The following is a 10390-nucleotide window of genomic DNA, read 5'->3' as shown; positions in this document are numbered from 1 at the left end:
TCACCCACGAGGGTGGGCTCTGTTATTTAGCCAATAAAAACCTATAGTTACTTTCTTAACTCGTCGCTTTTCATTGGATGAATTGATAGGTATATCAATTTTATTGGCTAAATTTTAAAATGTCGACACCTGAGCAGTCAAACGACCAGCCAAGCGACCAGCCAGACGCCCAGCTACAACAGCCACAGCAGCTGGCCTAGCTGCGAGCCCTCAGACCACCGTACCTGGATCTAAACCCACAGGCAGCAAACTCAGCCCTCGACTTCGAACACTGGCTGAGCTGCTTCGAAGCCTACCTGGGAGAATCCGGTGTGCCTCAGAAATCCATGCTAAGAGTTCTGAACGCCCAAGTGAGCCCTAAAGTATTCGCACTCATCCGGGACCTTAAAACATACGAGGACGCCATCAACCGGCTGAAAAGACAGTACCAAACCCCGGTAAATTCCATGTATGCCAGACACCTCCTAAGATCCCGCCCGCAACAGCCAGGAGAGCCCGTGGAGGAATTTTTACGGGTGCTACAAGCACTCGGCAGAGACTGTAACTTTAAAGCGGTAACGGCGGCAGAAAATACTGAAGACAATGTCCGCGATGCCTTCGTGAAAGGCCTGTGGTCTGACTACTCACGGCAAAGACTACTGGAAGCAAGGGACCTCGACCTGGACAAAGCTGCAGCCCTCGCTCTCTCTCTAGAGGTGGCCCATCGGGACCTCGAGGCATACTCAAGGTACTGTAACTCGCGACCCTGGGACTTGGGACCGACCCCGACCGCGATACCCCCCGCAGCAACCCCCCTGGGACCTACCTCAGCGTCGGCGTCCCGGACCCGATCGAGACCGCCACCCCCGGTACCGGCTCCGACATTGGACCCCCGCGATCGGGCCGCCGGCTGCTTCTTCTGCGGCCAGGCGAAACACCCGAGGTCGCGCTGCCCAGCCAGGAACTCTACCTGCTCTAACTGCATGAAGAAAGGCCACTTCGCTAAGGCCTGCAGAGGTGGATCATCAGAGGCCAGCAGTGCCTCATGCGAGCTGTGGGGGCGGCCATCTTCCTTCAAGGCAACAGAGGCCAGCATCCCCACATGTGAGTCATGGGGTGGCCATCTTTGATACAGGCAACCGACACCAGCAGTGCCTCATGAGTTATGGGGGCAGCCATCTTCTCCGCCATTTTGTCCTACCTCATGGGAGACGCCATTTTACCCACCACGCCCGACTGCCACTGTGCCTCTAGACCCGACTACCGCCTCAACCGCAGACTACAACAACTCGCTCAGCTATACACTAGCCTCCGTCACACTGGACCAGGCCCGCCCGCATCACCTGTCCAAGTCGATGATGGACATCAAAGTAAACGGCCACGCCACGACCTGCCTGTTCGACAGCGGAAGCACGGAGAGCTTCATCCACGCAGACACGGTGAGCCACTACTCCCTCCCTGTCCTGCCAACGCGCAACCGGATCTCGATGGCATCGAGGTCACACGCCACAGACATCAGCGGCTACTGTGTTGTGGCCCTGTCGGTTAAGGGTACGGAGTATAAAAATTTTAAACTCCTCGTCCTGCCCCAGCTATGCGCTGCCGTCCTACTAGGCCTAGACTGCCAATCCCACCTCCAAAGCGTCACGCTAGCATACGGCGGACCCCTCCCCCCACTCACAGTCGACAACCAGCAGATTTTAAACCGCCCACCGCGTAACACCTGCGGCCTATCCACCCTCAAGGTCCCGCCACCTTCCCTGTTCGCTAACCTCACCCCCGACTGCAAACCCGTCGCTACCAAGAGCGGGCGGTACAGCGCCGGGGACAGAGCTTTCATTAGCTCTGAGGTGCAGCGTCTCCTGAAGGAGGGCATCATCGAGGGGAGCACCAGCCCCTGGCGTGCCCAGGTCGTGGTCGTTAAGACCGGCAATAAAAACCGCCTGGTCATCGACTACAGCCAGACCATAAACAGGTACACCCAGCTGGACGCATACCCCCTTCCCCGCATATCTGATATGGTCAATCAGATTGCGCAGTACCGGGTATTCTCCACCATCGACCTTAAGTCGGCCTATCACCAACTCCCTATCCGCCCTGAGGACCGCCAGTATACAGCCTTCGAGGCGAACGGCCGCCTCTACCACGTCCTTAGGGTTCCCTTCGGCATCACCAACGGGGTTTCGGTCTTCCAAAGGGAGATGGTTGACCAGAACGGGCTGCACGCCACGTTCCCCTATCTAGATAACGTCACCATCTGCGACCGCGACCGGCAGGACCACGATGTTAATCTGGAGAGATTCCTCCGTACGGCCCAACGGCTGAACCTCACCTACAATAAGGATAAATGTATGTTTAACACCTCGCGCCTTGCCATCCTCGGCTGTGTAGTAGAGAACGGAGTCATCGGCCCCGACCCCGAAAGAATGCGACCCCTCATGGAGCTACCCCTCCCCCACTGTCCAAAGGCACTGAAGAGAACCCTGGGGCTCTTCGCCTACTATGCCCAATGGGTGCCCAATTATGCGGACAAAGCCAGACCCCTCATGAAGTCCACATCCTTCCCCCTTACGGAGGAAGCGTGCGCAGCCTTCTCCCTCATTAAGGGAGACATTGCCAAGGCCACTATGCACGCAGTGGATGAGTCCATCCCCTTCCAAGTCGAGAGCGATGCATCCGACTTCGCCCTAGCCGCCACCCTTAACCAGGAGGGGAGACCGGTGGCCTTCTTCTCAAGGACCCTACAGGGCCCTGAGATCCGACACTCGTCGGTCGAGAAGGAGGCCCAGGCGATTGTGGAGGCGGTACGACGCTGGAGGCACTACCTGGCAGGCAAACGATTTACCCTCCTTACCGACCAACGTTCGGTCGCTTTTATGTTTAATAACAAGCTGAGGGGCAAAATCAAGAATGACAAGATCTTGAGGTGGAGAATCGAGCTCTCCACCTACGATTATGATATCTTGTACTGGCCAGGTAAGCTGAACGAACCCCCCGATGCTCTGTCACGAATTACATGCGCCAGCGCGCAAAGTGATAGACTTCAGACCCTCCACAACGACCTCTGCCACCCCGGGGTCACCAGACTTTACCACTTCATTAAGGCCCGCAACCTGCCCTACTCCATCGAGGAGGTCAGGACCATGACCAGGAAATGCCAGACCTGTGCCGAGTGCAAACCGCACTTCTTTAGGCCGGACAGAGCAAGCCTGATCAAGGCCACCCGCCCCTTCGAGCGCCTGAGCATCGACTTTAAGGGGCCACTCCCGTCCTCTGACCGTAATGTGTACTTCCTCAACATTGTTGATGAGTACTCCCGTTTCCCCTTTGCCTTCCCCTGCCCAGACATGACCAGTACCACGGTCATCAAATGCCTGAACGACCTCTTCGCCTTGTTCGGGTTCCCAAACTATATACATAGTGACCGGGGCTCCTCCTTCATGAGCGAGGAACTTCGCCAGTTCCTACTAGCGAGAGGTATTGCTGCGAGCAGGACCACCAGCTACAACCCCCGAGGGAACGGCCAGGTAGAAAGAGAGAACGCGACGGTATGGAAGGCCGTCCTCTTAGCCTTAAAGTCTAAGGGCCTCCCAACCTCCCGCTGGCAGGAAGTCCTCCCGGCAGCGCTGCATTCCACCCGGTCACTACTTTGCACTGCCATTAACGCCACCCCCCATGAACGAATGTTTGCTTTCCCCAGGAAGTCGACTACGGGAACCACGCTACCAACCTGGCTGACCTCTCCGGGGCCCGTCTTGCTGCGAAAGCACGTGAGGGCCCATAAAACGGACCCCCTGGTCGAGAGGGTGGACCTCCTGCACGCCAACCCCCAGTACGCCTATGTGGCATACCCAGACGGGCGGGAGGACAGTCTCCTTACGAGACCTCGCACCCTCGGGCACTCCGGAGACACCACCTTCACACCCTCCCACCACCCCCCCAATTCCAGACCAGGTAGACGGCATGCCGGAACCCCACGAGTCTTCGCCGACCACGCAGACACCAGCATTAACACCGGATAATGCAACACCGCCGCTGCGACGATCAGAAAGGCTTACGAGGCCTCCGGACAGACTGACATACCAGAACTGGTAGTACACTTCACCCCGCCGGACTCAAATCTAAACAAGGGGTGAATGTGGTAAACCACTTTTATCGTTCACTATCGTTACACTATAGTTATCACTGTTATATCGTTACTCTATGGTTATCACTGTTCACACTGTTGTATCACTATACGAGGTCGCCTCTTGTCACGCTGCTATACCTGGGCTGACCACTGCTGACTCCGCCCATGACTCCACCTACCTGCCCAGGTATAAAGGTAGTCGACTGGCTGGCATTCCTCCTTGTTGTATCCGATCACCCACGAGGGTGGGCTCGGTTATTTAGCCAATAAAAACCTATAATTACTTTCTTAACTCGTCGCTTTTCATTGGATGAATTGATAGGTATATCAGTGTGTAACTCCATTGTTTATTATGGTTTAACTTGAATTATACCCGTGCAAGAAACTGAGCATCTAACAAACTGGAGCTGAAGGAACTTAAGGTTTTTCTACTTTTATTTTTTAAGATCCCATTTCAGAATATAAAGCTAGAATTTTTTTTTTGCTCAAGTTAGAACACAGGACTAAACAATTTGGACAAAATTGCACATTTTAGCTTTCCCTAAGAGCTGACTTTAAGGTTCAAGAACATCCTTCATTTAGAAGAAAATCAAACCTATAAAATATTACGAGCCAAGCTTGGCTCGGTTTCCATCTTGCATATATTCTTCGGTGCAACATTAATATCTTAAAGCTGGGAAAATCAATTTTGTGGTTGCTGCATATACATTTCATAAATTACGTCGTGTGATACTTGGTGCACTAAAGATGCTTACAAAAATATTTTAACTACATATATTCTATATCCATGTTCCTTTAAAAAGGGCCCTTTTGGAAAATTGTGTCGGACTGAATAGGAATGAAATTAGGATTCAGAACTACAATGAAACATGCGAAAAGACAAATTCATGCGATGATCATCCAAACAGGGTTTCACAGGTCTTGATGTTAGCTCCTTCTGCTCGCGTTTGGACTTGGAATGTTTGTTGTCCATGTTGTGGTGGAGCAGGGCTGGGAAAGTTAGGAGGAAAGAGACTTTCTTTTTGGATGATAACTATTCGGTTATTAAGGTCACAAGAAATAATCCCATTAGATAGGTTTAAATGGGCATGAAGCTTTAATTTTTTCTCTCTGTCACAGAAGGACCAGTTACATTAGTAATACAAACAGAAAATGCTGGAAACACTCAGCAGGTCAGGCAGCATCTGTAGAGAGAGAAACAGAGTTAATGTTTCAGATTGATGACCCTTCTGTCAGACGTTCTGACGAAGGGTCATCGACCTGAAACGTCAACTCCCTTTCTCTCTCCACAGATGCTGCCCGAGTATTTCCAGCATTTTCTGTTTTTATTTCAGATTTCCAGCATTCCCAGTATTTCGCTTTTTGTACCACTTTCATTAGTGTTGGGATAAGGATCACTCACCAAGGAGGCAGAGGGAGGGGTTGGGCGGGGGGGGGGGGAAGAGATGCGGGTATCAGCCGGGGGTCCCACCCTCACATTGAGGAGACCAAACGCAGATTAGGTGATCGCTTTGCGGAACACCTTCGTACAGGCTGCAAGCGTGACCCTGAGCTTCCGTTCGCTTGCCATTTTAATTCCACATCCCACTCTGGCCTCGGCCTTCTACACTGTTCATGTACATTTTTTTCACTTTGCATAATTAACTTGCTTCACCGCGCAAGTCCTGAACGGTAGCATAGTGGTTTTGTGACTGGGCTAGTAATCCAGAGGCCTGGACTAATGATTCGGAGACGCGAGTTCAAATCCCACCACGGCAGCTGGGGAATTTAAATTCAGTTAATTAAATAAATCAGGAATAAAAAGCTAGCATTAGTGATGGTAACCATGAAACTATCGGATTGTCGTAAAAACCCATCTGGTTCACGAATGTCCTTTAGGGAAGGAAATCTGCCGTCCTTACCCGGTCTGGCCTATATGTGACTCCAGACCCACAGCAATGTGGTTGACTCTTAGCTGCCCTCTGAAATGGCCCAACAAGCCACTCAGTTGTATCAAACCGTGAGGAATTGCAGCGGTTCAAGGCGGCAGCGCACCACCACAAAGGGTAATTAGGGATGGGCAATAAATGCCGGCCTTGCCAGCGACGCCCACATCCCGTGAATACATTAAAAAAAAATGTCACCAAGGCTTCGAACCTTGAATTCCATTTAAAAGATGAACAACATTGTCCTCGCCACTTGCCAGGCTAATACTTGACCACTGTTTTTGCGAACGAGAATCGGTTTAGCAGCTTGTCCTGTTGCCCATCCTTATTGTCCACGGTCACTCGGGTCAGCCCCAGTTTGTGAACAATGGCTAGACGTGCGGAGTTAAAGGGGAGAGATTTTCATTATCTCCCGGGATCCCCAAGGGCTGAAGAATGGGTAGATTTTCTCGGTGAATGTCGCGGTGAAGGTGTAGATATGGGCCATGTCGTCAGCGTTGTAGAAATGAACATTCCCCTCCTCCCAGTTCAGGTGAATGCCGATGATCTGGGCGGTCGCCCTCCCCTTGATTGGCTGGGGAGTCACGTCATTGGCCTCGTAGGAATCGCCGCGCTTGCCGATAGTCCAGTAACCATTCCCCGGGCTCAGTGTGGTCCAATCATTCCTGGGGATGGACTCCCTGATCACTCCCAGATCCCAGTCCGGCTTGCTGCCCACAAACACCTCCCAGTACTGGCACCCGCTCAGATACCCTTCCGTCGCTATCACAAAGAGCCTGAAGTCGAACCGCTTCGAGTTGACAGGCACGTCCTGCCAATCCTCGTTGAACGACACGACCAGCCGGTCCGCCGAGACCGCCAGATAGGGGTTGGCGGTCTCTGAGTCGAAGGTCACGGGAACTGCCAACACAGAGATCAGAGGTCAGACCTTGGACGTGAACTTCAAGCATTGTACAGAAATCACCAAACACGAGCGAACAGGCACACAACATAATTAAATAGGCTAACGGAATCATAGAATGAGACGTGCAGAAGGAGGCCATTTGGCCCATCGTGCCTGTGCCGGCTCTTTGGTAGAGCTATCCAATTAATCCCACTCCCCTGCTCTTTCCCCATATGCTGGCCTTTCTCTTAAGGAAGTTGGAATACACAAGGGCAGAAGTTTGCTACAGTTGTATAAAGCTCTGGTCAGACCCCAGCTTTTTAAAAATATTCGTTTATGGGATGTGGGCGTCGCTGACAAGGCCAGCATTTATTGGCCATCCCTAATTGCCTTCGAGAAGGTGGTGGTGAACCACCTTCTTGAACCAGTGCAGTCCGTGAGGTAAAGGTACTCCCACAGTGCTGTTAGGGAGGGAGTTCCAGGATTTTGACCCAGCGACGATGAAGGATCGGCGATATATTTCTAAGTCAGGATGGTGTGTAACTTGGAGGGGAACTTGGAGGTGGTGGTGTTCCCATGCAATTTTTGTTGGGTGAGGGTATTAAGGGATATGGAACCAAGGCGGGTAAATGGAGTTAAGATACAGATCAGCAATGATCTAATTGAATGGCTGAACAGGCTGGAGGGGCTGAGTGGCCTCCTCCTGTTCCTATGTTAAAGGGTGTGGTAAACCACTTTTACCGTTCACTATCGTTACACTATAGTTATCACTGTTAGATCGTTTTCCCTATAGTTATCACTGTTCACATTGTTGTATCACTGTACGAGGTCACCTCTTGTCACGCTGCTATACCTGGGCTGACCACTGCCGACTCCACCCATGGCTCCGCCTACCTGCCCGGGTATAAAGGTGGTCGACTGGCTGGTATTCCTCCTTCTTGGATCCGATCACCCACGAGGGTGGGCTCTGTTATTTAGTCAATAAAAACCTATAGTTACTTTCTTAACTCGTCGTTTTTCATTGGACGAATTGATAGGTATATCAATTTTATTGACTAAATTTTAAAATGTCATCACTTGAGCAGCCAAACAACCAGTCAACGGAGCAGCCAAACGACCAGCCAGACGCCCAGCTACAACAGCCACAGCAGCCGGCTTGGCTGCGAGCCCTCAAACCACCGTACCTGGATCTAAACCCACAAGCAACAAACGCAGCCCTCGACTTCAAACACTGGCTGTGCTGCTTCGAATCCTACCTGGAAGAATCCGGCGTCCCTCAGAGATCCAAACTAAGAGTTCTGACCGCCCAAGCGAGCCCTAAAGTATACGCACTCATCCAGGACATTACTACTTACGAGGCCGCTATCAACCTACTGAAACAGCAGTACCGGAGCCCGGTAAATTCCATGTATGCCAGACACCTCCTAAGATCCCGCCCGCAACAGCCAGGAGAGTCTGTAGCTGAATTTTTACGGGCGCTATGAACACTCGGCAGGGACTGTGACTTTAAAGCAGTATCGGCTGCAGAAAACACTGAAGATAACATCCGCGATGCCTTCGTGAAAGGCCTTCGGTCCGACTACTCACGGCAGAGACTGCTGGAATCAAAGGACCTCGACCTGAACACAGCTGCAGCCTTGGCCTACTCCCTAGAAGTGACCCAGCGGGACCTCGAGGTGTATTCCAGGTACAGTTCGCAACTCTGGGACTCGGGCCCGACCCCGACCGCAATACCCCTCGTAGCGCCGCCCCCGGGACCTACCTCAGCGCCGGCGTCCCGGACCCGATCGGGACCGCCACCCCCGGTACCGGCTGCGACTTCGGACCCCCGCGACCGGGCCGCCGGCTGCTTCTTCTGTGGGCAGGCGAAACACCCGAGGTCGCGCTGCCCAGCCAAAAACGCGACGTGCTCCAGCTGCCTGAAGAAAGGCCACTTCGCGAAGGCCTGCAGAGGGAGAGCAGCAGAGGCCAGCAGTGCCTCATGCGAACTGTGGGGGCGGCCATCTTTTATCAAGGCCACAGATGAGCAATGGGGGTGGCCATCTTTGATCCAGGCAACCGACGCCAGCAGTGCCTCATGTGGGTTGTGGGGGCAGCCATCTTCTCCGCCATTTTGCCCCACCTCGTGGGCGCCTCCATTTTACCCACCACGCTCGACCGCCACCTTACCTCCAGACCTGACGACCGCTTCACCTACAGACTACAGCGACCCGCTCAGCCACACACTAGCCTCCGTCACACTAGACCAAGCTCGCCCGCATCAGCTGTCCAAGTCAATGATGGACATCAAAGTAGACGGCCACGCCACGACCTGCCTGTTCGACAGCGGAAGCACGGAGAGCTTCATACATCCAGACATGGTGAGCCACTACTCCCTCACTGTCCAGCCAACGCGCAACCGGATCTCGATGGCATCGAGGTCCCACGCCACAGACATCAGCGGCTACTGTGTTGTGACCCTGTCGGTTAAGGGCACGGAGTATAAAAACTTTAAACTCCTCGTCCTGCCCCAGCTATGCGCTGCTGTCCTACTAGGGCTGGATTTTCAATCCCACCTCCAAAGCGTCACTCTAGCATACGGTGGACCCCTCCCCCCGCTCACAGTCGACAACCAGCAGCCTTTAAATCGCCCACCGCGTAACACCTGCGGCCTATCCACCCTCAAGGTCCTGCCACCTTCCCTGTTCGCTAACCTCACTCCCGACTGCAAACCCGTCGCTACCAAGAGCAGGCGGTACAGCGCCGGGGACAGAGCTTTCATTAGCTCTGAGGTGCAGCGTCTCCTGAAGGAGGGCATCATCGAGGGGAGCAGCAGCCCCTGGCGTGCCCAGGTTGTAGTCGTTAAGACCGGCAATAAAAACCGCCTGGTCATCGACTACAGCCAAACCATAAACCGGTACACGCAGCTGGACGCATACCCCCTTCCCCGCATATCTGATATGGTCAATCAGATTGCTCAATACCGGGTATTCTCTACCATCGACCTTAAGTCGGCCCACCACCAACTCCCTGTCCGCCCCGAGGACCGCCAGTATACCGCCTTCGAGGCGAATGGCCGCCTCTACCACTTCCTTAGGGTCCCCTTCGGCGTCACCAACGGGGTTTCGGTCTTCCAAAGGGAGATGGACCGGATGGTTGACCAGAACGGGCTGCAAGCCACGTTCCCCTATCTAGATAACGTCACCATCTGCGGCCGCGACCGGCAAGACCATGACGCTAATCTGGAAAGATTCCTCCGTACGGCCCAACGGCTGAACCTCACCTACAATAAGGAGAAATGTGTGTTTACCACCTCGCGCCTTGCCATCCTCGGCTGCGTAGTAGAGAACAGAATCATCGGCCCCGATCCCGAAAGAATGCGTCCCCTCATGGAGCTACCCCTTCCCCACTGTCCAAAGGCGCTGAAGAGAACCCTGGGGCTCTTCGCCTACTATGCCCAATGGGTGCCGAATTATGCGGACAAAGCCAGACCCC

The 10390-nt window shown here is 53.3% G+C and overlaps 1 protein-coding gene across 2 annotated transcripts in view; it reads right to left on the bottom strand.

Annotated features, from left to right (window-relative positions):
* Positions 1–4525: 4525 nt before the first annotated feature.
* The window catches only part of LOC147096272 (butyrophilin subfamily 3 member A3-like), a 51274-nt gene continuing 45409 nt past the window's right edge, over positions 4526–10390 (bottom strand). For both annotated transcript variants that reach the window (XM_085973863.1, XM_085973862.1), the window contains exon 12: positions 4526–6933. In XM_085973863.1, coding sequence (XP_085829989.1) covers positions 6419–6933 — 515 coding nt within the window. In that variant the 3' untranslated portion in view covers positions 4526–6418. The remainder of the gene's footprint in view (positions 6934–10390) is intronic.

This window comes from Somniosus microcephalus, unplaced genomic scaffold, assembly GCF_052327205.1.
Source record: "Somniosus microcephalus isolate GS21.2 unplaced genomic scaffold, FLI_Smic_1.0 unresolved_chr1, whole genome shotgun sequence".
NCBI classification, from domain to species: Eukaryota; Metazoa; Chordata; class Chondrichthyes; order Squaliformes; family Somniosidae; genus Somniosus; species Somniosus microcephalus.
This window is presented reverse-complemented; position numbering and strand designations above follow the sequence as displayed.